The sequence below is a fragment of the Fundulus heteroclitus genome, chromosome 4, assembly GCF_011125445.2.
Source record: "Fundulus heteroclitus isolate FHET01 chromosome 4, MU-UCD_Fhet_4.1, whole genome shotgun sequence".
In the NCBI taxonomy this organism is placed as follows: Eukaryota; Metazoa; Chordata; class Actinopteri; order Cyprinodontiformes; family Fundulidae; genus Fundulus; species Fundulus heteroclitus.
This window is the reverse complement of record NC_046364.1, coordinates 18,704,314-18,730,000: the sequence shown is the minus strand read 5'-3', so window position 1 is coordinate 18,730,000 and position 25,687 is coordinate 18,704,314. Positions and strand designations below refer to the sequence as shown.

At 43.8% G+C, this 25,687-nt stretch overlaps 2 protein-coding genes across 2 annotated transcripts; one reads left to right on the top strand and one right to left on the bottom strand.

Moving 5' to 3' along the window:
- Positions 1-253: 253 nt before the first annotated feature.
- slc30a4 (solute carrier family 30 member 4) lies at positions 254-17,035 on the bottom strand. The gene is made up of 8 exons (XM_021323864.2): positions 16,885-17,035; positions 16,065-16,605; positions 8,586-8,732; positions 6,764-6,917; positions 6,321-6,534; positions 2,091-2,196; positions 1,855-1,989; positions 254-1,325 (listed from the first exon to the last, which is right to left on the bottom strand). The coding sequence occupies exons 2-8, from the start codon at positions 16,492-16,494 to the stop codon at positions 1,171-1,173; spliced, it is 1,341 nt and encodes a 446-aa protein (XP_021179539.2). The 5' UTR covers positions 16,495-16,605; positions 16,885-17,035; the 3' UTR covers positions 254-1,170.
- A 902-nt stretch (positions 17,036-17,937) lies between these two features.
- Positions 17,938-24,735, top strand: bloc1s6 (biogenesis of lysosomal organelles complex-1, subunit 6, pallidin). Its single transcript, XM_012877150.3, has 6 exons — positions 17,938-18,080; positions 18,252-18,360; positions 20,317-20,485; positions 23,254-23,341; positions 23,422-23,508; positions 23,607-24,735. The coding sequence occupies exons 2-6, from the start codon at positions 18,306-18,308 to the stop codon at positions 23,724-23,726; spliced, it is 519 nt and encodes a 172-aa protein (XP_012732604.2). The 5' UTR covers positions 17,938-18,080; positions 18,252-18,305; the 3' UTR covers positions 23,727-24,735.
- The last annotated feature ends 952 nt before the right edge of the window (positions 24,736-25,687 follow it).

Here is a 25,687-nt window from a genome sequence, read left to right as displayed (position 1 = left end):
ATGAGTACATCAGCGGGACGGAGGATCCCGCTTCATCTCAGTCTGGCTTTAGGAGATAAAGCCAGACTGAGAAGGTTTGGACACGTAGACTCACTGTGGCGACCTCTGAAAGAGAAAAGCCCAAAGATGATGATGCGTGTGAAACTGGAGTGGTGTGTAATAGACTTGGAGTTGGTAAAGCTGACGCGTAGAGTTGATGGTCTGAAACCCTTTATGGTGCTGCTGCACGATATTAAGTAAAGAAGCAAAACAGTAAGACAAAACAACTTAAAACTTTATTTAAAAATAATAAATCACTGGTCCAGTTTTTAATACTTCCTGGTGGTCACAGACCAAGACAGGCATTGCCCAACACACACACACGCACACAACTCTCCAGAAAACACCATGAGTGGCAAGTTTCACTTTACTCCAACCCTTGTGCACTGAAACACTAAAATATAAAACAGCTTTATACTTGGAACCTTATTCTCTGTTAATTATATCAATTTTTATGATCATTAGCACTGTGTCTTGCAACAGCGAAATCAGTAAAATATCGAGTAATGTAAGTGTTGGTGAGTAGAGGCACCACCATTGTTTTTCCTTTACACAAACAATATGCCAGGTCAGTTTTTGGCTGAACGCACATGGTGAGCTGTAATGTCGCCAATCTTAATAAAGATGAGCGAGGCTGCTACACAACCAAGGTTTAAGCTTGCATGCGCTGCGGCCAGTTACACAAATCAGATCCAAGTTGCTGATCTCCTCTGGATATTATTAAAATTATAGCATCCAGCTTCAACATATCAAACATATGGTGAAACTCAAACATAAGTTGAAATAAAGCAAACGCTTTCATGCAAAGAAAGTCACCCGTTACGGTAGGCTTTAATGGTGAATTAAGGTCAAGTCTTCAGATTTTCTCAGCATAAGAGGTCAAATTCCACCCATTAATAAGAGCTTAGCAAGCACAAGGGTTTCAGGTCCCCAGAGGCTGCAGTTCTCCTTTAATTAGAAATGTGCATCTGTTGTTGTTCCACCGACTGTACTTTGGCACCGCCCTTTTTTCCACCCGTGTCTGTGTGCTGCAGCTATGGCACTGAGCAGCACTGAGACGTCCAGACCCCTCTGAACGGTCCTCCCTGCCTCCAGTGGAATCAACTGCGTATGTCAGTCTACGGAGGAGCCTCAGACGCTGGGCTGCTGACACTGTGCACAGCTACGTACTGTCCTCTGTCTGTGAGTCTGGACCTGCACCGTGCATCTGGTGAGACCGTAGGTGTGTAGCAGCAGGTGGCGGGCCTTGGCCTGGACGTCCTCCCAGTTGTTGGCACTAGAGGGAGCTGTGGACACAGGCATGTATACGATTACTGCCGACTCCCATCGTCAGTCTCCAGAAGTCATTTCAAAACATCAACACAAGCTTCTTCTTTCTTTTCTTTTTTTGTTGTTGCTTAAAACATTTGCGTTCTAGTCTTGGTACGCTCTCACACTATTTTTAGCTCAAAAAACAAAGGAACAGCACCCTCTTGTGTTCAATCTGCAGCCTGATCAGCAGTAAACTAGAAACCATTTCATTAGGATCCTTAAAAATAAAATGTAATCGTTAAAAAAAAGAAAGAAGAGCCAAGCTATAAAGAGCAGAAAAAAGTCTGTATGTGTCTTTTTCCATGAACTTTATAGTTGCACAGATGTGGAGAGAGGAATTGGAGGGACAGTTTTTTTATTTTAGGAGGTAATAAACTATGTAATACGGTCTGCTCAAAGTTGAAGTTTGCAAAGTGTTACATTTGTTAACAGCAGATGCCAACACACTGAGCACATTCCTGTTGTAAGATCTAAATGTGCGTAATCTTTCCTGAGGCTACTCACTGAGCTGCAAATGCACCAGTGCTGTGGTCTTGTCAGCCGTCAGGGCCCAGACGTTCAGCTCGTCGACAGATTGGACATCCTCCAGCTTCAGGAGGTCCTCTTTGATTCGTTGAGTGTCCAGGTGTCTGGGAACACCTGGAAGACGGGGTAAAACACCACCAAGGCGGTCTATAATAGATTCTCACACATAAAGGTAACAAAAATGAGCTATGGGGGGGTCAAGAGCCGGGACTTACCTTCTAATACGATGATTATTGTGTCCCGAATGATGCGGACTGTGGTGAAGAGCACCAGGACTGAGAAAATGTAGGTGCAGATGGGATCTGCCAACTTTAGCTCCGGCTGTGAAATCAGACAACTGCGTTGAGTAAAAGTTTCACATAAGGCTCAGCAAGAACATAATAAAACACTGAACATAATAAAACACCGATTTATGTCGTTTATTCCTTTTAAAAAGACCTATATTGACTCATTCCACATAGTGTTCATTTGAAAGATTATGGCTTACAGCAAATTAAATCCCTGAAAGTGAGTTTTCTCGGGAAAGGACACGTCTCAGCGGAGAAAGCATGATGCGTTTCTGCAACTTAGAGTGGAATTTAAGACCTTTTTAGGCCCATAGTGAGTTATTTTTAAAGACCTACTTAATTACAAAACAATCAAAGAACTGTTTTTTTGACGAATGCCCATCAGAAGAGTGTGAAAATCCCAGTTTTCACGATGAACCTCAAATAGATCTTTATTCTGTAAACTAGGGCTCTCAAATTCTAATTTAAGGGTTGTTAAAAAAAACTGGGCAAAGACCAAACCTGATAAACAGCTTTTCAGAAACAAAGACAGACATGTTTAAAGATGTTATATGTCAAAATATTAACAAAGAGCATATTAAGGTAATTTTTACTATTAAAGAATTTAGAACAAAGTTTTTACTGATTGAGCCTAAAATTTGATATTAATATCCATTTTCTGAATTACTTCACCTTTTTTCCCTCTAATCAAATCGTTTAAACACACATATTCATATTTGACATCCCAGGAATATAAAAACAAAACACATGAAAATAAACAAAGCTGCTTTAAGATTTAAACAAACACTTATATTTACTGCAGCCCTAACGGGGGCACAGTGTCCTGTTTTGGGTCGGTCCCAGGCCGGATAAATGCAGACGGTTGCCTCAGGAAGGGCGTCCGGCAACAAAAACCCCTTTGTCAAATTTACCGTGCGAGCCAATAACATGATCTCCATCCCGGATCAGCCGAGGCCCCGGTACACAACGACCACCATCGGTGCCGTTGACCGACAGGGTACCGGGGAAAGATGGGCTACTGCTGGCCAGCAAAGAAGAAGAAGACGGGTTGGTTGGCAGAGAGAGAAGAGGAAAGTAGGGACTTTTGTCTGGACTACAACAGGAAAAGCTAGAGTTGGCTGACATGATGAAGAGGAGGAAGCTAGCAAGGCTAGAAGCTGAGCAGGAGGAGGAGTGTGTCGGGAACGCTCTGGAAGAAAGCTGGGGTGATGAGTCCACAGCTAGAAGTTGAAGGTTTGGCGTTCATTGTTGTCAGTGGCGTTGACCCACAGCTGGGGTTCGAGCTGGAGGAGAAGGAGAAGTTGTGGAGCGAGCCAGATGAAGTGATGGAGAATATCCCCAGAGGTGAGAGTGGTGACTGGTGCAGATTTCGATGGACGCGGCTGGAGCTGGGAGCAGAGCTGATAAAGAAGTGACGGGCAGGTTTGGTGTCCAGAACAGGAACGCAGACGGAAAGATGGTGGTAGAGCTTGCAGACAGGATGGAAATGGCTGTAGTGAATACTTTGTGCCAGTGGAGGTAGGAGCACACCTCCATCCTGTGCCAGACCAGCACAGGATGGAGGTGTGTAGAGCGACTGATGGACAGGAAGATGAGGAGGACCAAGGCAGAGAGACAGAGATGGGAAGGATGTTCAGCAGCACAGAGTGATTAAGGATCCAGATGGAAATGTCCTGACAGGCGCAACTATATGAAGGAGTAGTTTAAAGAGATGATGAACAAGGGAGAACAGAGAGCAGAAGAAGAGATCTTTGTGGATCAGGAAGCAGCAAAGATTAATAAGGACGAAGAGAGGAAAGGCAGCTGTGGAGGTATAAAAGTGTCCAGGAGAGATAGCAGTGGTTTCTGACTAGGCTGTTCAATGAGATCTTGGAGAGCGAGTGGATGCCTGAGGAATGGAGGGGAACCGTTGCTGTAGCATTTTTAAATAAGGGAGACGTGTGTTTGCAGAGGACATCATGATCTGCAGTGAAGCAGGGAACAGAGGGAGGAACATCTAGAGGGATGGAGGTTAGCCGTGGCAAGACAGAATCCATGTTTGTGAATGAGAGGGACCAACGCAGAGCTGTGAGATAAAGGTTATGAGATAAAGAAGGTGAAGGATTTTAAATACTTAGAGGCAACAGTCCAGAGCCCCGGCGAGTGTGGGAAAAAGATAAAGAAACGTGTCCAAGCAGGTTGGAACAGGTGGAGAAAAGCGTGAGGAGTGCTGGGTAATAAAAGCGTCTCAGTGAGGATGAAAGTAAAGGCGAAGAAGACGGTGGTGAGAGCAGAGATGCTGATTGGTTTAGAGACAGGAGGCAGAGCTGGAGGCGGACGAGATGAAGGTGGTGAGGTTCTCTTTGGGAGTGATGAGGAGGGACAGGATCAGGAGTGAGTTCATCAGAGGGACGACTCATGTTAGACGTTTTGGAGATGAAGCCAGAGAATCCAGACTGAGATGGTTTGGACATGTACAGAGGAGGGACAGTGAGGACATTGGTGGAAGGATGCTGAGGCTGGAACCGCCGGGCAGGAGATCCAGAGGAAGACCAAAGAGGAGATTTATGGACGGATGGAAAGAGGACATGAAGGTAGTTGGTGTGAGAGAAGATGCAGAAGATGGAGACAAATGACTCGCTGTGGTTTCCCCTTGAAAGGGAAAAGCCAAGAGAAGAAGAAAACTCTTCAGCTTGTATTTAAGACCAGTCACATTCCAGACATCTTTTCTTGAATGTAAATACACCGGTGTCTGGGATCACACACCGATTTGTGGACATGTTCACAACTGAATGAGGGCAGGCATCGGTGAGGCAGATAGAAAAAGAAGCATCTGTATCCATGCTGCTGATAAGACAGATCCTTTTAGCATGTCGTGTGCAGCCAGAGGCACCGTTTCAGTCAGGAAACGTTAAAACTCATAGTTTGTGTTTAAGAAACTCCTTCACATGAGAATGAGAATCAACTGGAGATCTGAGATGTGAAAAAAAAAGTTTTTTCTTATTTACTTTGTACTTTTCACGAACAGTTTGGATGTTGGTTTATTTGCAGAAAGACATTTTGAAAGCAGCAGCATCTTGATCTCTGAGCCACTGCATAAACACTAATTCAAGTTTCCATTAAATCAAATTAGAAATTCTTGACATTTTGGATAAAGTTGCAATTGTTATAAAAAGGTGAAAAATTGTGTGATTTTTTTTATTGTATCCCATCACTACTACATATTTACACACACAGCAGTAGTTTCTTTTTTTTCCTTTTTTTTTTTTTTACCATTTATGACCTTTAGTGACCTGCGCTCCTGTTGCAGTGCGTCAATGACTGTCTGCTGGAGAGCTGCTGGGTCAGCAGTGTTCCACAAGATTGCCCTTATCGTCAGATCTCTGTGCTAAAATCACTCTTATTGGTCTTGTGTAACATTCCCACTTTCTGGTAAATAAAATGTTGTTCTGATTTGTAGGAGCCATTTACCCCGTTTCTCTGATTATCTCCACCAGGGGGTGCATTTCCTTTCGTTTTCTGGTTGTGTCAGAAGGGGGGTGGGGTTATTTAAGGTCGCGTGTGATTCTGTTCAGGTGCTGCTAATGAGAACGAGCAAACAGGTTTCTACTGTGCTTGGTTTGACGTTATGTCGGTGTTATTTTGCTCTGAATGGAAATGGCAAGACAATGGACCCTGTGACTGAAATGAATGACTTTATTGAGTCCAAATGAAGACCTGCATAGAGATTCTTGGATACCAGGAACAATAGCAAGCAGTAGCCGCTACAGGGTAACTGAGCTACAATCTAAGTGAACAGATATAAAGACTTATAATATATTACTGTGTGTAAAGTATGAAAATCTAACATCTGTGCATAGCAGAGAAATGTGAGAGAGGTGGTGATTTTCCCGCCAAACCTTTTGCTGCTGTTGTTTTAAAGGCGCATGAGCCATGCTGAATAAAACAAAAAATCCGCTTTAGTTGGCAATTAAAGCTGTACGACGCCTGCAGACGTGTTTCGGTTTGGGTTCATCGATGGCGTCACTGCTCCAACGCTGTTAGAACATTATTATGTGAACATGGAGAGCTGGATTGACTAAGAGTCAGGAATAACAGGCCGTCACCGTGTGGATGACACCATAATACATGATCTAAAGTAGGGCTTCAGGAAGAATATCAGAGTAGCTGTTGAAGTACCTTGAAGCGGACTATATAAGCAGCTATGAGCACGCCGACGCTCTGCAGGAGATCTCCCAAGGCGTGGATGAAGGCCGCCCGTACGGCGAGGCTGCCGTGGGGTCTCTGCTGACCCGGCCCGGCCGAGTGTGAACCTGAGGGAGCTGCAGGGCCGTGGGAATGGCCGTGACCGTGCGAGTGGAGGTGACCGCCTTGGTTTAACAGGAAACCCATTCTGAAAAGCACAAGACAGAAACATGTCAGACGTGTCTGCGTTAAACCCTACGACTTGTCCAGATCCCTAAAGAGCTGCAGCCGTCAGCTAAACATTAACCAACAGGTCAGCAGCTGAAAGGCTGCACTTTGGACTGAACTTATACTTTTTTTGTTTTTGCTGATTCTTTCTAGTCATGCCGAGTATTTTATTGGTTGTTGTTAAATAACAGAAGACAGGCCAGACTTACATAAGATTAACAGCCACCCCTACAGCTGCGGTGATGAGCATGACGTCCCCGTCTATGTTGAAGTCCTGGTGCACGGTCCTCTGGACGGCCTCGTACAGCAGCACGGCCGTCAGGATGTAGATGAGCACCACGCTGAGGACGGCTGACACCACCTCTAAAAACAGGACCGCACCGTCGCAGGTCAACTCAAAAGCTGAGGCGGCTTAACCTTGAAATGCCCCCTTTGTTACAATGTTACAGTAGGTGAAATGCAACAAAAAAAAGGAAGGAAAAAGCAGAAATCCTGTTTGAACTTTCTCTTGGAGCCCGACCTCAGAAAACTGCGACCGTCTGTACAGCCTAACCTAACCTGATGACCTTTTTAAGAGTCATCTCCTGAAAACAGTTTATTTTCTTCACATTTTTTTTCCCATATTGCTGTTTTTTTTCATGCAATTCCCATTATTTTCAAGCATATGCTGTAACTACTAAAAATCTCACATTTACAATATTTCTAAAGGAATAATCTTGCTTGAATTGTTCGGTCAATCAAAAATGAGGCTAAAATTATCTTATGTATTTTTTTTGCTTTAAAGCTAGTGTAAACCAACTAATGTCTTAAATATTTATTTCCAGACTTTTATTTAGCAAGAACTGTGTTCTTAGATGGCTAAACAATTAGAACCCATGTTAAATTAAGATATAATTTAGTGATACACACAGAGAAAAAATGAAGCTGAGCCGTTTCAGCGTTAGCGGGCGGCCTGAGGCTTAGGATGGCGAAGGTGGAGGACAACTTTAGACGTCTAAGGTCACCCTCTGGAAAGAGGATCTGATGTGTGTTGATGTGATGTGTGGTTTTAGTTTTCACTGTTTTTTTTATTTCAACAACTAGGGCTGCACAATTAATTGCAATTTAAACAACGCCATTTCCAAATTGCCGAGGTCTGCAGTTTTTGGCTATATCACAACTAAAGGATCAGATGCGTCCTTTAGGTGTTGGTAATGTGTTTAAAGTGGGTTAACCTCCACATGGAAGGGACTAGAGCTGCAGCAGTGAGATAATATCATTTTATTACTTATTTTAGAGTTTATATAATCATACTTTTTTACCAGAATCTCACCACAGCATTAAGCAGTGGTCAAACTGTTTAATTCATAGACTTGTTTGTTGCAACAAGTTATTCTCTTGAATAAAAAATATTCTGATTTATAAAAACAGTCAAATTTCTTGCTTTAAATAGTCCTCGTTTACAAATGTCTTTATCTGCAGGCCATTTTTGTGGCTTGTGGTTAATGCACAAAAAAGTCTAAATTATTAGACCGGAGTCACAATTATGGTTGAAATAAAATTTAATTTTTCTTTTTGACAAAAATCGCATCCCTCGCATTGTCTAACTCAACTCTTTGAAAAGAAAATATGGAGTCTAATTTTTTTTTAACTCAGAAAAGTGTTTGGCATAGTTTCTGTCACTAGAAATGTTTTCATGCCTTTAACAGCTGGTTTTACTGCTAAAACCTTAAATAAAAGGCTGAAGAAAGCTGCGGTGAATGAATGTGAGAGATTAATCTTTAGTTTTATTACTAACACAGGTCTGCATGGGGCTCACTGAGCCCCATGCAGTCAGACAGGGCGTGGCTTCCCTTGTTTTAGATGCCTTAAAAGTTTATGTGGGGTGATCCGCGTCTCTGAGATAGGATTGAGATCTGCTTTCAGCACAGCTGACAACACAGTTCTCTGAAGGATTAATCAGCATGAAAAACCACATGAAATGGCTCGCAGCGCGGAGCGCAGAGGGTGCAGCGGCGACGGAAATAAAAGCGCAGTCTGTCGGCAGCTCACCAAGGCGATGTAGTCCAAAGGTGAACCTCTTGGTGGGGGGTTTGGTGGAGAGCCACAGGGCCAGCAGAGAAAACAAGATCCCCACCACATCTGCCAGCATGTGCACGGCGTCCGTCATTATGGCCAAACTGTTAGACACATAACCCCCTGGGGACAAACGCATGACAATCAGGAGTCAATGCAGTCACAAATGGTCCAGCAGATAAATCCAGTCAGTTTGGGAAGGCCGACTAGAAGCGAAAACATCCACATTGGTTGAGGATCGGTGTTCGTAGAAATGGTTTACCAGCTTTCTACACACCTTTTCCACAGGGCAATTATGATCGAAATATAAAACAGGTTTATCTTTTTTTGTGCCAAATATTAAGAATAAGCTGATTAAGTTTAGATTTCATAAGAAGCAGCAACCCACAGCCAGGAAACGAGAAAACGGGTTAGTAAGTTAAGTAGGTTTAGTTCTTAAGTGCTTTTTCATAAAAGTGAGCTGTTTTAGCAAAGAACATCCGCTGGAAGGAAAGACGGTCATAATGGAGCAGGACTGAGGTGATGAGGAGGGAAGGGGAAGGAAGGACACAGAGAATGGCCGATAAAAAGGACTAAAGAAAAAACGGCACGGGGGGAAATGGAGGAAGGACAGAAGTAGGACAGGAAGGACATTTCCACCACATGACAAAAATAAAAAAAAAAAGTCTTCAAACGCAAACATTATTCCTCACTGAAATCCCTGACAAAGACGAGCTCTTGGTGGAGTTACTCAGTAGCTTAGCCTGGCTGAAAACACGAGCCGCTACTTCATGCTGAGACGGTTTCAGGTCTGATTTTAACAATAAACTACAGTTCAGCCTCGTCCAAGCGTGCTGCCTGAGGCCGGGTTAATGTTTGATGAGGATCCCATGTTAGGGAAGTTAGTTTGTGGCTTTATTAACGGCACGAAAAGAAAAAAAAAAAACGCTCGATCGATTCCTAAGGCGGATGCAGAGAGATTGGTTCTCTTTGGGCGTCCTGTTCAAACAAACCCCAAAATGATCCTTGCTGTTGTTGGCTGGGTTTAGTTCCCAGGTTTAAGAGATCACTGAGCGACCAGCTGCGATAAAACACCCAGCGACTCCAGGCTGCGCTGCCACAGTTATTTTATAACAGGTTGACTGGACTTATTTCAGCAAGAAAAGCAAGAGAAAGCTAAGAGAAACGCGTCTTCATTTCCAACATAATGTGGCTGCATCTCGTTTGGTTAGTGGTGACCCGCTGGTTCTGCGGCGCGGCTCTTTAATCCTTAAAAAAAAACCTTTGTTTAGTTTCTTTTTAGACACTTTGAATTGAAGCAAACGTTTTTAAAGCACACCAACCGGCGTCATGTAAAGACTGAAGCGCCTCATTGTAACGTTTCTTTTTTGTTTTGTATCGCTGCTGTTATTCGGCATAATAAAGAGCTGGAATAGAGGTTTACAATGTAACATATTGTGTGGTTAAAGCTATAATCTTGTTTGGTTTTATTCCCTCAATTCTTTTGTGATCAAGCCAAAAATCCAAAAAAAAAAAAAAAAACGACTAATGTATTATTTCTCCATTTAAAAGAAGCCATCACAAGACTAAATTAAAGTATTGTGATGCGTTAAGCCTGTCAAAGGTGAATATTATATTAAATAAACGTTCATTAGCATGTATAAAAACGGTGTCTACTACTTTGACGCGATTATTTAACATTTAGTAGATCTTGTTAGTATGTTGGCAATATGTTACCTGTAGGAGCCATAAATGTATTATGTTTATTTGTCACATGGTGAACGGTTGCTATGGTGATGTGTAGTGTGTATGTCGTGTGACACATTTGGTGAAGGGGGCTGGTTGCTTTAAAAGAGGCGTGCTTACCTGTACCAGGTTTGACAGGAGAGCCGTAATTTTTGTTGACCGTTTTGCCTTGCTAAGATGAATTACAGATCATGTAACACCATATAGACCAGTTTCTGACTGAGTGTAAACAACGTTGAAAGCCGCTGTTTAATAAATCATTCACAATATAATCCTGGATCCAGTGCGCTTCTCTTCTCAAGCTACGGCAGCGCGTCAGACAAACAGGACCGTACCTTTCCCTCTCAAGCGACTAGGCTGATTCTTTTTGGAGTCGCAACATTACCAGTAGTACAAATGCATTTTAAATGCTTAAAAGCGTCTGGGTTTCCGCCGGTTTACATGTGGTGGTATGACTTAGCTTGTTTCCTCGGCTAAAACGATGACGGGTGGCTGTTAGCGCGACACGTACAGGCGTGCTGGGTGTGGATGTGGAAAAACGGTGAGAACTCTTCACCGCGACGATTCCAGTAAAATTACACAATTGTTTGTTTTAACCTACATAAAAACACGTTTTTATGTATTAGGAGCGACAATGGTGCAGGAGCCAGGGAGTTTGTCCAGTAACCGGTGGGTTGCTGGTTCGAACCCCTGCTACGAACGTCTCAGCTGTTGGGCAAGACACTTAACAGACATTTAACCGGAGACGAAATGTTAAAGTCGTCACATCATGCAAAATGCACTTTTTAAACCCCCAAATACATTCTGTTTCGCACTCGGAGTCTGTCATTTCCATTTTTGCGAATTACTTTTTTAACTCCTCAGGGAGCGTTTACCTAAAAGAGTTTTGAAATTACAGCGTTTTACCTTGTTCTTTAAAGTGACCATCAGTATTTTTTTGTTCCCTTTCTCAAACATTTAAATCTCATCAGATGCTGAGGACTATTTGCACACTTTTAGAGTCACGCAGAGCGGCTCAAACACAGCTAGCGTTAGCTGACGTTGTCCGGGAGTTTTGTAGTCACGCGTTCAGAGGCTTTACCGCCCTTTCCACGTTGCCCTCTAACATCTGTGGCGTTAAAAATGAGCGAAACCGTCTAGTTTCGGCCTAAGCCTGAAGACTTTTAAGCGTAGCGGCCCGTTCCGCTGGAATGCGCTGCCGCCAACCCATGTAAATCCTCACCGGGGTTGAAGGGGTGGCTCCTTTGGATTTAAAGGGACAGCGCCAGAACGAGTCGCTGTCGGACGCGCCTCACGACAGGGGTGGAAAAAAAGGGGAAATGTGGGGCAACAATAATGAGGAATTCATACGGAAACATCGCAGTTCCCCTTCGCACAGACCACGACCGACTGATTTCAATGTGAAAAGGAAGAACCTAAAAGCAGAATATGTCCCCTTTAACCTGGGCCGGATTTTAGCAGGGGCTTACCGGGGCTGCAGCCCGGGGCCCCGGCATTTCGGGGGCCCCGAAGGATGTTTTCTATTTTTGTGAGTGGATAGTGTCAGAATTTAATCAATGACTACGATGATTTTGACAGCACCGATGAAAAATGTTCCACCAATGAAAAATGGCGGGGGAAATGCGTGACAGCATCTGCGGTGGTGGCCGGCCGGCGGTGCGCGAACCTCGCCCGCCGGCCGGTCGGCGGTGCGCCAACCCCGCCCGCCCGCCGGCGGTGCGCCAACCCCGCCCGCCCGTCGGCGGTGCGCAAACCCCGCCCGCCCGCCGGCCGGCCGGCGGTGCGCCAACCCCGCCCGCCCGCCGGCGGTGCGCCAACCCCGCCCGCCCGCCGGCACCGCAGCGGCGCGCGAACCCCGCCCCCCGGCCGGCACCGCAGCAGCGCTTGGCTGCGAGGGCCGATCGACGCCGCTTGCGGCTTTAACATCCTTAATATGCGGCCTGTCAGCGTACCTCGAGTCGCTGTTGCACTTTCCATAACAACAATGTTTAAAAACCATGGTTAGGAGACATCTTAGACTTAGAAAAAGCAGTAGTTTTACTGAGTAAAACCAAGGGTAACGTACAGCGAAAGAGTGGAGGACAACGCATATTTGCCCTGCCTGTACCACGTGATATGACGTCACGTTCTAAAAATAGCTCGCTCGCGGAACGCCATTTGTTCTGGCAAACGTCCATCTTGAATGCTTGCTTGTTATTGGTCCACTTTTGACGCATCTTACGCATTGGGGAGGAGGAGCGTCAAGGGAATATTATTTTACAATGGCGGACAACAGAAAATATGACAGCGGAGCGCAGAAAAGAAGGAAGAGAAAAGAAAAAGAGCATCGCGCCAAAGAGGCGACAAACAAAATGCCTAAACTGACAGGCTTTTTTAAACCTGTTAGCGGAGATGGAGCAGAAACATCATTATCCCCCGCTCCTCAAACCCTTAGCTATGCTAACACCGGCACTAAGATCCCGCCAGAACCTTTAACCGTGACTGAGTCGGTGGCTGGACTGGCGTCTGTGGAGTCAGAGTCTGTGGAAGCGGGATCTTCTTCCGCAGATGGAAAGACGACTGTGGATCCGTACAGTACCGATCCGGCGCATTGGGGGGAAATTGACGAGTCCGTGCGAGCTTACTGGGCTGAACGAGGACCGGAGAGCTGTCAAAATATGAATGTTGGCTTTCAAGCATCAGAACGGGTGTACAAGCACCAAAAGCGTCACTTCTCCAAATCTCACTTTAAACGCAAGATGTTAAATGGTGAGTACATCGAAAGACCGTGGCTGCTCTACTCTCCATCCACCGGAGCTGCATTTTGTTTTGCATGCCGCATTTTCAGCAATGCTAATACTCAGTCAAACTTTGAAACTGGTTTCAGTGACTGGAAGCACGCAACTGAACGCATGAGAGAGCACGAAAACAGCGAACATCATAGAAAAGCAATGCTGACATATGTTTCACTTGCAGCAGCCAGCGGGAGGATAGACACAGAACTGCAGAAACAATTTGAATCTGAGTGTTCATATTGGACTGAAGTGTTGAGAAGAGTTGTGTCTGTTGTCAAGTTTTTAGCAGAGAGGGGACTGGCTCTGAGAGGAGCCAGTGACAAATTTGGAAGAACTGATAATGGCAATTATCTGGGAATACTGGAGTTAATCAGCGAGTTTGATCCTTTTCTGAAGTCTCACATAGAGAAATATGGAAATGCAGGTTCAGGGAAACCCTCATATCTTTCTTCCCAAACATGTGAGGAATTTATTCAGCTGATGGGTGATCGTGTTCTATCAGAAATAGTCAGTGAAGTAAAAATGGCAAAATACTTCTCAATCTCTGTTGACTCCACGCCAGATGTGGCACATGTTGATCAGTTAACATTTGTGTTAAGATATGTGTCACCTGAAGGACACTCGCAGGAACGCTTTCTGAAGTTTCTACCAATTGAAAGTCATACTGGGGAAGCTTTATGTACGTCTGTACTCAAGGTTTTGGAAGAGATGGGAATTGACATTGCAAACTGCAGGGGGCAATGCTATGATAATGCTGCCAACATGTCAGGAGTATATAAAGGACTACAAGCACGTATGAAAGAACTCAACCCACTAGTTGAATGGGTTCCATGTGCTGCACATACCCTGAATTTGGTTGGAGTTAATAGTGTTAACTGCTGTTTTGAGACAGCTGATTTTTTCCAGTTTGTGCAAAACTTATTTAACTTTTGCTCCAAGTCGACAGCAAGGTGGAAGGTGGTAACAGATGGACTGCAGCCTAATGCAAACAAGCGCATTGAAACATTGAAGTCCCTTTCGAACACTAGATGGGCTGCACATGCAGATGCCACACAGGCAGTGCATATTAACTATGCAAACATTCAAAAATCATTGAAGAATATTGTAAATGACACAAACCAAAACGCAGCAATAAGAAATGAAGCAAGATCACTTGATAAAAAAATGGACAAGCTTGAAACAGCTTTTATGTGTACATTTTGGCATAGCATTCTGCAGCGCTTTGAAAAAGCAAGTGCAGCTTTGCAGTCTGTGGAACTGGACTTGTGTACAGCTGTGGATTTGGTGGGATCCTTGCGGGAGTACATTGGAGATCTGAGAGATCAATTTGATAGGTTTGAGTCTCAAGCAAAGAAGTTGTCTCCAACAGTTTCACAAGCTTACAGAGTTACTGGTCGAAGATCAAAGACTCCAAAACCATTTTTTGGAGAGAGCGCCACCTCACAGGTTGACTTATCAGCTCAACAAAAGTTCTCCACCAGTGTTTTTTTGGTGGTTGTTGACAGATTGCTTTCTGAAATCAATCGCAGGTATATTGCATATGATAACCTCAACAACACTTTTGGCTTCCTGAACAATTTTTCTGGTGTTACTGTTCCAGAGCTAAGAAACAAAGCATCTCATCTCCAAAGTAAATATTCAGCTGACTTGGAGATGGACTTTGTGGAGGAAATTGTCCAGTTTAAAGATTTTATTCGTGATAAAGGCATCACATCTGCTCCATTGCTTTTACAACTCATTAGGGAAAAGAAACTGCAGGACATCTTCCCAAATGTGGATATTGCTTTCAGGCTTTACCTGACATTTCCTGTCACAAATGCAAGTGGTGAGCGATCATTCTCCAAGCTTAAAATAGTTAAAAATAGACTCAGATCCACAATGGGACAAGAAAGACTGAACCATTTGACTCTCATGTCTATTGAGAGTGATCTAGTGAGAAAGCTGGACTTCAGTGATCTTGTCAAGGAATTTGCAGCAAAAAAATCCAGAAAAGTGGGCAACTGTTCAAATTTCATATCAGGCTAAGGCTTAAATGTCTGATAACCCTTTCACTCATTACTGAAAGGGCTTGGTGTTACTGGTTAGGGCAGTGGTGTCCAAACTTTTTGACATGAGGGTTAATATTATGTTAAAAGAACTTTGGGGCTGTAAGATAATTTGAAAATAAACTTGGTCTTTTTTAAAGATTATCTGCTAAATTAAAGTAAAAATTTAAATGAATGTAGATACAAAACAAAGATTGTGCATGTCTGCATTATAAGACAGGCTCAAAGTTTCAAACATTTCAGGGTTGAGTATTGTTTTCTTATTTGGTTTGCATTTGAGTAAATGTAGGTCGTGTGTGTGGTTCGAGTTCCTACAAAGAAGTTGAATGTAAAAGTGTCATTAATAAATGGAAATCTGTATTTTGTTCTTCATATTTTTCAAGATGTTCTCTGTAAAAACCTTGGTCTAGAAGATGAAAATTGTTCATTTGCACCCACCTCTGCTTTTATTGAGAACCGGTGGGCTGTAAAAAATCCTTCAGAGGGCATATTATATATATATATATATATATATATATATATATATATATATATATATATATATATATATATATATTTAGACTCTAGCCCAGGGGCCCCCATCCTGACTCCAGCCCAGGGGCCCCCATCCTCCTAAATCCGGCCCTGCCTTTAACATAACAGCCCTAAGGGACAGGGGGACCAGCCAACACAACCCATCCCAACAGAGGGAGGCGGGATCCTTGTTTGATTTTCGTGATTAGTAGCCATGTTTACAAAGAAAGATAGAAGAAACTTGGCAGCAATAACAGAAGTGATCGTTAAAAATGCGAACAGCGATCATCTCTTTAAACACAAGGAGAATAAAACACAATGTTTGCACCCCTTGTTTCGCGTTATTTGGTCATTTACACGGGGATCGGCCACGGAGGGGCGGCTCCCGGCGTCCTTACCGATGATTTCCCCCGTCATGAAGAGAAAGTACAACACGGCAGCGATGACCAGCCTCTTCATCACCCTCCTGTGCTTGATCCGCTCCCTCTTCCTGCTGCAGCTGTCGCAGGGGTCCATGTTCAAGCCCGGGCTGCCCAGGCTGGAAGAGGAGTCCAGCAGGGAGTCGTCGTCGTCGTCTGCTCCTCCACCTCCACTGGCGCCGCCATGCGGGACCACCACGGTGCTCACCGACACCCCGTTGGAGGGAGCCCCGGCGGAGTAGTCGGACATCTCTCCGGAGACCACCACCTTCAGCTTGTTGAACCTGGGGGCCTCGTCATCCTCCACCAGCTCGTCGGAGAAGTCGAAGGGCGCCGTGTCGTTCAGGTCCCAGCCGCTGCGCTCCCTCCTGAAGGTGGAGCGCACCTTGCCGAAGAGCCCGCCTGACATGTCTGCCGCGTACCGGGCCGAGGTTGCTCTGTGTCAGTCCCTGTCCTGCCGGCTGACCATTCACGTCTTCGTGAGGGAAGCGCGGGGGCGACGCTGCATTTCTACTCGGACCTGTCAAAAAAAAGGGGGGAAAGTGATGTCAGCCGCGGACAGCGAGGAGATTTCACTTTAGAGCAGCTTAGTCAGCAGAAAGGAGGGGAGGGTCACTCCTTCATGAACTCCTATAAAGTGCCTTTAACTGTCTCACATCAACAGAGGAAGTCCTCCGTCGGCCAAACAGTTACTAGCTAGCGAGTAGAGGTTAGCTTTTCCTGTCAGTTTCAGACTAAAGAGGAGCTCCTGTAACGTGGCAGCTGGTTTTAGAAACACATACACCCGAGAAGGACTTACCAAAACTAGCGTTTTTCGGTGGTACAAACTTATTCCGCTCTCACATAGCAGTAGTGGTGGAGGGGACAACAGCAGCGACCTGGCTCTGCCTTAGCTCCGCAGCGAAACACAAGCAGGTTCGCTGCCGTTGGTCGGAGTCATGGGACTTCCGGCTCTCTTCTGGGATCCGGATCAATTGGCTCTAAGACTCGTCGTTGTGCATAGTGGAGTTCCCCTAAACCAGATTCGTTTTCTCATCACCAGTTGTGCTTATTTTTTTTAAAAGTTTGAAATCCCTTTACTTCCAAAAAAAGGTAAAAAACAAAGCAACTGGACTTGTTTTCCGTAGTTGAAGTTCAACTACGGAAAACAAGTCCAGTTGCTTTGTTTTTTACCTTTTTTTGGAATGACCATGACCTGGACGACTGAGAATCTTCACCAGCAAATCCCTTTACCCTTTGAGTCTCGTTCACACACTCAGGTTTCTCACAATTTTCACACAATTATAGATCTAGGTACTTTCTTAGAGCAGATCTGATCTGCATACTGCATATTACTATTTTTGTAGTTGTTTTTGTTATATTATTGTTTCATTTTTGTTACATGAGAAATACTGATTATTGAATAAATACTAGGCATGTTCTGATTCCCATTTTAATCATCGTATACACTTGTAAAAACCTCACACATGCAAAAGGCCGACCCACGTGGTGTTGAGTCCAGTAAAATGGACTCAACACCAAATACAACCATACAGTTGGACTACTTAACAGTAATCCGTTTGGATATATGTTCATACTGGTTCATACTGCTTAAATGTGATACTTCTATTCCCTTTTTTTCAATTGCGTGTTTCTTTGGTCAAAAACAAGAAAACCTTAGTATATAGAACTTGTTATGTAGTGCGGGGCTGTGGTTGTTTTTATCATGTCAAGGCGGGAGGACAATTCTATCATTGTAGATATAAAAGTATTTAGACATTTTTCAAAAATGGACCCGTCACATAAATCGGTTCCAATCGTTCCAGCAAAAGAGTTGGCGCATCAAGCCGGATCGGTCGCGTTGCCCTCTCTGGAACGTGATCACGTGATGACGCAGCGGTCACATGACGCAGTCTCATGCTACAACAAATCGAAAATCTCCCGATTACTCTTTTTTTTCTGACTGCACAACACGCGATCCAGCCTACAGCCGCCGCTCAGCCGAGGTTTGAACAGGTAACCCGCCGCCCAGACGGTTTTCACGCACTGTAGATCCTCCGATTCAGGGGAAACGGATCATTCGTCGCGAAGCTAGCGACTCTTCCTCCAGCTCAGAGTCAGGAGACGCCGCGTGTCTTTGTGACTCATATGCAGCGCGTTTAACCTGTTGTTTCCATCTGATAAAAGGGAGGGATCTGACTGCTCGACGCCAACCAGACTGGGTCAACCGCGGAGCTGCAGATGGAGGTAGCGGGAATGGAAGATGAAGGACCTTCGACCCAGAGTGAACTTCCAGGTATATGAACGGTGAAGACATGCACAGTTATTTACCGTCATGCCTGGGTGCTTCTACAACGTGACACGCTGCAGCAGAAAAAATAGTTGATGATCTAGACAGTGATGGACATGCAGTTCTGTTTAAAAGTCGCTAAGGTCGTTTCCTTGCAGGACACTTTAATGAAACTGAAGATCACCAAGCTGAAGGAAGCTTCAGGAAGACAGCAGCTTTCAGGCCGCCGTGTCTTTAGTTTGTTTTCCACGGATGCAGAGGCAGGGACTGAGTCAACTAGTGTCTAATGTTCCAAGGAAGATCACAACTTCAGGAGAAATGCTTGGTAGGAAAACTAGTGCCTCTGTTGCCCAAATCCCTGCACAGATTTGAGCTGTCAGCGGATTTATTTTTCCACCATGGCAGCACAAAATTCAACGCCAGCCATTGGCAAACGAACATCTAGTTGAGCCAGATGCGGTGTGGAAACAATGCCATTTTGGCCTGATCTGAGCTGAGGCTGCAGAATTACAGCGCCTTGTGATAGCCACTGAAGAAAGTTTTGTTGTTAGCACAGTTTGTGACGCGGCAACCGCAAGATTTTCATCTGGACACAAGCGGGTGCATGGGAGGAGTGACACAGGATGTTCCACATTCTTCTTTAGGTCAAAATGTTTGTATCTAAAAGCCCTCGAGTCAACAGAAAGACACTTTTTTCCTGCGATTGCGGTTATTTTGAGATGTTTCTCTACCAGCTTTGCACATGTAGAGACTGAAATATTTGTACGTTGTTTGCCCGATAGCTCCAGTTTCCCACAGACCCCATGCACATTTACAGACATCATACATGATGGAAGGTCAGAGAGACCGATTCAGCTAAGAGTCATGTTTTCATACTGTGATACCCAAAGGGAGACAAGGATTTATGGGATTGGGGCGGCTCTCGCTGCCCTCATGCCTTGTGGCAGACTGTAAACAAGACTTCTTGTGACTTTCTGTCATCAAAGGCTTTTTTTAGCCACTCTTCCACGAAGAGCAGACTTGTAGAGTGCACCACCAAATGTTTTTCCTGTTCGCAGCGTCTCTCACACCTGAGCTGTGGATCTCTGAAGCTCCTCCAGAGTTGCGATGGAACAGCTGGATTGGAAATGAAATGACACAAAAGATGTCAGGGTAGATTATTCTCAATAATTATAATGCTTACCATACGTTTCAGATTTGAAATTGGGGAAAATGTAAGAAACGGTCTCCTTTGTCCTTCCACTCTACAGTGATGCTGCACATTGTGTCGGCCTACGAGAAAAAAAAAATCCCAACAAAATGCTTAGTTTGTGGTTGAAAATGTGAAAGTGATCAATTGGTGGCAATGTTCATGCATTGCAGTGCAGATATAATGAACCACCTCTTCTCCTTTTGATGAAAAAAAAACGCAGAGGACCACTTTACCAGCTGACATGTAGAGAATACTTGTGAATTGGCATTATGGGTCCCATGTGAAGTGTCATGTGAAGTGTTTTTCATTTCAATTGTTTACATAAATCGCTGCTGCATCTTTATCCTGAAAAATAGTGCAATCTACTGTGATTTTTTTTTTTTAGAGTGATTTCTATAGTGACTTTTTTCAAGCTGTATGCTAACAAAATTTCGTTCTGTACGCACTTTGTGCATACAAAATTACAATAAAGATATCTATCTATCTATCTATCTATCTATCTATCTATCTATCTATCTATCTATCTATCTATCTATCTATCTATCTATCTATCTATCTATCTATCTATCTATCTATCTATCTATCTCAGTTACTCATCTTAAAGACAACTCTTCCTACTGTTAAAAAATGCAACCTGATCTCTCTTCTTGAAGCTAAAAGGTTGTCTTTTGGGTTGTCTGTTGATGCTTTTATCACCGCCTAAAAACGCGATTATCCGTATGACTATAACTTTAAGCGATGCTTTTTAAGCTGTCTGAATTGTTTAATAGATCTCCAGGCAACGCAGCAGCAGCAGCAGCCGCCGCTGGATCTGCAAAGCTCCACGCCTGTAGAGAACGTCTGCGTGGATCAGAAAGCGGTGGACAAACTCACGGAGGGATTCCTTTCCCACTATCTACCAGACCTGCAGAACTCAAAACGAGCCCTGCAGGAGCTCACGTAAGTGTGTGTGTGTGTGTGTGTGTGTGTGTGTTTTCTGTGCTTGGGTGCATGCAGCATTTTTACACTGCAGAGAAAAGGTATTTGCCCCCTCAGTTTTTTTTTTTTTTTTTTTTCATAAATGTTTCAGATAATCCATCAACTATGAATCAGATTTAAATCCAGGCTTTAGCTAGGCCAAAAAAATGGCTTTTTAGCTTTTCCAGGCTGATAGATGAATTGGTTTCTCGTCTGGTCTTGGATTGCTTTGTATCCGTTGCTCTTTGAGATGTTTTAGTCTGCTTCCTGTTCGCAGACAGGATCTGTTTAGGCTGTGTTGATGCCGCAAGTCAGGCCGGGGCTCTGTGTGTGGTTTTAAATCAAAGAGGCGAGAGGTGGAAGTCAACTTTGGGTCAGGTTGGTTCATCTGCGTCTGTGCTTTCCCCTTAAAACCTGAAATTACCTCTGGAAACTACATTTTAAGGTTACTCGGAACAGTTTTGGCTAACAGTGCCGTTTTGTTTCCTGTTCAGAAATATTTAAATGTGACAATAAAAACAAGAACAGCAGAAATCTTTTTTTTTTTTTTTTTTTTAAAGCAGGAACTTCTCTTTCATGACGCTGTAGATGCTTTTGGTTCTCATAGGTAGGTGAATTTGATCTAGCTAGTCTGTTTTAAGTCAAAACTGTGAGCGAATAAGGGCAATGAGCTCAATCGGGGCAAAATAATAATTTTTCATGACACAAGCAGCGTTCAGCTGTTTTATTTATTTATTTATTTATTTTTTTAATTGACCTGAGAAGGTGTCGGGTGGACTGGTGTCTTCAACCAGATGACAACATTAATAATGGATCAGGTTACCAACATTTTAATTGAGAAAGCTTTCTGGATGGGATGCGAAACATCTTCAGACTTCGGAGTAAAGTCCAGTTGTTTTGTTTTTTTACTCTTTTTTTTTTTTTTTTTTTTTTTTTTTGGAATTAAGTTACCAAAGTCACAATCAGATCCATGAAGCCCTGTAAAGGGGCCTTCTGAGTTGTTATTTGAATTTTAAAGCTGGCCTGATGAGTCAGAAAGGTAACAGATTTGAAGGAAGTGCTAAAAAGAAACCAGTCCATTAATGGACGCTGCAGTGAAACATAACAAGAAATGACGCGCTCAGCGTTCAGTTATCTTGATCACCTTAATATGCATCCTGCAGAGTAGGGTTTCTATGCAAAGTCATGGGTAAGCATTAAAAAACAAGATAGATGGGTGGATCAGTTTTCTAATGCTGGTGTTGATTAAAATTTTCCATCTGTATTTCAAGCATGAAAAGGGGATTTTTTTTCTTCCACTTTTGCTTTTGTGTTTCTAAATCACTTTTTAATTGTACTAGATTTTTACAGAAAAGGCTTAAACTTCCTCTGGAAGACCGACGTCAACGGATCAGAGTGATTCTGGTCGTGCCTAGTTTAATTTCCCTTTGTACGTTTGGTGAAGCCTGTCCTTCATTGGTGTTCATTTGTATTCTGTGCGGCTGCAGCTAAACACCTGAGACCTACCTGGGAACACTCCTTGGATTTTAATTGGTTGTTCGGTGACTTAAAAACTCGTGCAAAATATGGATGGAGGACCAGGAGCTGAGCGGACTGGCTCAGCTTCAACACTGAAACATTTCAAACTAAAGTTGTGAGAAAACCCGTCTGGCTTCGCTGAGGTTCTGTTTAGAGGCTGAAACTTTTGTTAATTATCATCTATATTTATTTCTGATGGTCTTGAGATGTGCCACTGATGTAAAAGGCAGCGCGCAGTGCTCTATCTACGTTTGACGAGTCTAAGTATATTAGATTTGCAATTAGAGATGAGCTGTGATTCTACTTCTTTTTAAATCTATAAATAGCATCTGATTTGCAGCTTGCAACTTCCTCGTGGTCACAGCCATGCAGACAGTTTTGCAGCCATCTACCAGCCTCCCAGATCGACCGGACATAACGTCCGCTTCAATTTCAACCCACAGCATCTCAATCAGATCAAGATCCAGGCGTTGGCTCAGCCCACGACTTCCCATTCCTTAGTTTTTAGCCACTATTTGATAAATTTACTGCTATTCTTACTCCAGACTTTTTGAATTGAGAAAGCTTCCTGGAGAGGAAGCGAAACGCCTTCAACTACGGAAAACAAGTCCAGTTGCTTTGTTTTTTACCTTTCTTTGGAATGACCATGACCTGGATGACTGAGAATCTTCACCAGCATCCTGGACTTAATGTTCCCTGTGGGGAGAAAAAAAACGATTCTCTCCTCTCTTAGGCTTAACTTGGAGAACAAATATTGCCTCTTCACATCTTTAATGAAAGTTAAACTCGTGAAGTTTCCCTCTGACGGTACAGCCATGCACTTTTACTTCAGACTCGGCTGAAGGTCCTGTTATGAGCTTCTAGGGTTTTTGAAGACTCCTTTTAGCATCTTTCAGTCTGCTCTTGGAGTAAACCAGCTCGGACACTTGTTTTCAATGTCCTCCACTTGTAGCCTTATTCCCGTGCAAGTGGAGCGGCTGATTTCAAATCCTTTTGAGCTCTCCTACCAGACCAATGAGCAGTAACAACTTTCTGACGGCTACAGACGTCCCTTTCAATCTCGCCGTGGCGTTCAGGCTCACTTTAACAGTCGGGTTCACTCCACAACAGATGTCTGAGGTTTAAACACGGCAAACTGCCTTCAAAATGCCGAGTATTCTCACCATGTGCACCTGATTGGTGGAATAAATGTCTTCTTTTTTCTTTTTCTTTTTTTTTTCTCTCACAACCAGGCAAAACCAGCTGATTCTGCTGGACACCCTGGATCAAGAGGTCACCAAGTTCAGAGAGTGCAACGGCTTGCTGGACCTCAACTCGCTGGTACGGTTTGGACTTATATGCTCCGTTCTCGTGCGTCTCTTTATCTGATCTCTCTGACTAACCCGGACTGTGCTCCTCAGTTCACGGAAGCCAAAGTTTACCAGAACAAGCTGGTCAACATAAGAAAAGAGATGATCATGCTCCACGAGAAAACAACTAAGCTAAAGGTAGCTGTCCTGTGGTTAAAAAAAACGCAGCGAGACGAGATCTGAAAGCGCAGCGGCTACAGTGTCCTGGCTAAACGTTTGCCGTGGTTTGGTTTCAGAAGCGGGCGTTGAAGCTGCAGCAGCAGAAGCAGAAGGAGCAGCTGGAGAAGGAGCAGCAGCGCGAACGGGAGCTCGAGAGGGAGAGGCAGCTTATCGCCAAGCCTGCTAAAAAAACGTAGACCTCGCTGCGACGGCTCCGGCGCTAAAGATCCGCCCTGACGGGTTTGGCCGTCTCACTCTGTTTACTACGTGTCTCCGGTCAATCACACAACTTTCAACCATTTTCCAAAGTGCGAGCTGGATAATCAGACAGGCAACACGTTAGTTGCTGCTTTTGGGGATCCTTGATACGTTTTTCCCTCATTTAGTCCATTTTTACTTTCCAGATGTTGCAAAACAAACAATTCAGTCAGGATTTAGAGTTTAAGCCTTCCTCCAGGTTTACCGCCTGTCCCACATCTCAGACATTTTTAACTACTTGTTCTCTTTGAAGCTGTTTTCAGCAGAAAAAAAGTTCATATCAGACCACCATGGCAGCCAAGCTGTTCATGTTCAGGTATTTAGTGTTAATTATTCCTCTGTGGAGAAAATGAACATTTAATCCTCCTTAGTGAAACTAGCCTTGTGTGGGCGCTTTGCTCAATTGTTCCTCCGCACCCTTCAGTCAGCGGCGGGCGCCTTGTGCACTCGCTGTTGTGAGGTTAACTCCTGGTTTCCCTTTCGGACATGGTTTTAATACAATTCCCTACAGATCTTGTGATTTAAAATCTTATGGAACTCGGAAAATAACCTCCTGCTTCGGGTCAGCTTTGCAGTGACACTCCTATATCTGCTCGGCACAAAAACGGATGACTTCTGTGCAAAAGGCCAGTTGTTTTCCCTGATCCAACATGGCGCTACGGAGCCTTTTTACATCCCTGTAAATGTGTAGGTTTTGTGAGAGAAATGGGTTTGTGGGTTGAGGGGCTGTGGGGTTTGTGCCAGAGCGACGAGCACAGCCACACTGGCTGACCTCTCTGACCAACGCTATGTTGAGGTGTGGGTCAGTGGCGTGGGGATGGCGAGCAGCATGTGGAGGCGCCACCAGGCTGCTGTGTTTGTGTACGTGCACAACGTGTTACTGAGGCCCTCATGGTGAAATGAACTGTCAATATACACCGCCTGTCCAAAAAAAAAAAAAAAAAAAAAGGTTGCAGCCGGGGGAAAAAAGTCACACACTGTTATATTACGTTTATTTATTTGATCACAGCACACATTGGCCGTGGCATTTGTTTCGAAAAGCTTCTGCAATGTGTAAAGATTTATTTCCTTCTAGCGTTGCATTTATTTTACACCAAGATCTTGTGTTGCTGACGGGAGAGCCAGACCTGTGCCTTCTCCTGCACATCCAAAATGTTCTCATCCTTCTTAAACAGACTAACGTCTATTCCACGCCCACAGGATGTGTCTTTCTACATGGTTGTCTAAGAAAGGAGAAGCTACTCTTTGCTTCAGCTGGGGTTAAATAACTTGTTGCATGCTGAAAGATGATCGCCCAGGCAGTAATTAACCAATAGGAGACTTGTATCTATTTGCTTTGTTGAATACAGGTGGGTTATTTTAATTATTTTATTTTTTTTGCCAGGCAGTGTACATTCAGTCGACGTATTTTGGCATTAGCAGAGAGGATTTGGCAAGTTTTCATAGAGTTCAACCCACATTCTCAGCTGTGCTGCTCAACCTACAAATGCATTTTGTGTACAAAAGTGGCACCATTTATGGGGGAAATAAATTGGCTTTCTAACAGCTTGAGGTTTATTGCCAAGAAGGATTGTTACAACTAAGAAGTAATCCAACAAACACAATTTTCCCTACTTTCTGTGGCAATTATGGTTCAGAAGCCTCATTACTACAACACAGATACACTAAAGGTGCATAATGTCAATAAATTAAATAGTTCTCATGGTAAATTGAGAACTATTTAATTTACGGGCCAGTTTTTAATTATTTATTTTATTTTATTTTTTTCTTGCTGCAGCTCTCTAAAAGTGGGCTGTGGAGATTTTTGCTCTCCTTCTGTAATGGTTCCCCTTTTTAAATTCACTGTGGGTCGAGATAAGCGTCCTCTTTGTTCAGCCCTGTCTCAGTTCTTTTAAAATTG

Bases quoted from the DNA above. Each gene is read 5' to 3' on its own strand.
- slc30a4 (XM_021323864.2), bottom strand. From the start codon at position 16,494: ATGTCAGGCGGGCTCTTCGGCAAGGTGCGCTCCACCTTCAGGAGGGAG. The intron at 6,535-6,763 runs GTAAGTCTGGCC...TGTGCTTTTCAG, and splicing joins GGGGTGGCTGTTAATCTTAT to AATGGGTTTCCTGTTAAACC. The intron at 2,197-6,320 runs GTACTTCAACAG...CTGATTTCACAG, and splicing joins CTTATATAGTCCGCTTCAAG to CCGGAGCTAAAGTTGGCAGA.
- bloc1s6 (XM_012877150.3), top strand. From the start codon at position 18,306: ATGGAGGTAGCGGGAATGGAAGATGAAGGACCTTCGACCCAGAGTGAA. The intron at 18,361-20,316 runs GTATATGAACGG...ATTGTTTAATAG, and splicing joins GACCCAGAGTGAACTTCCAG to ATCTCCAGGCAACGCAGCAG. The intron at 23,342-23,421 runs GTACGGTTTGGA...TGTGCTCCTCAG, and splicing joins TGCTGGACCTCAACTCGCTG to TTCACGGAAGCCAAAGTTTA.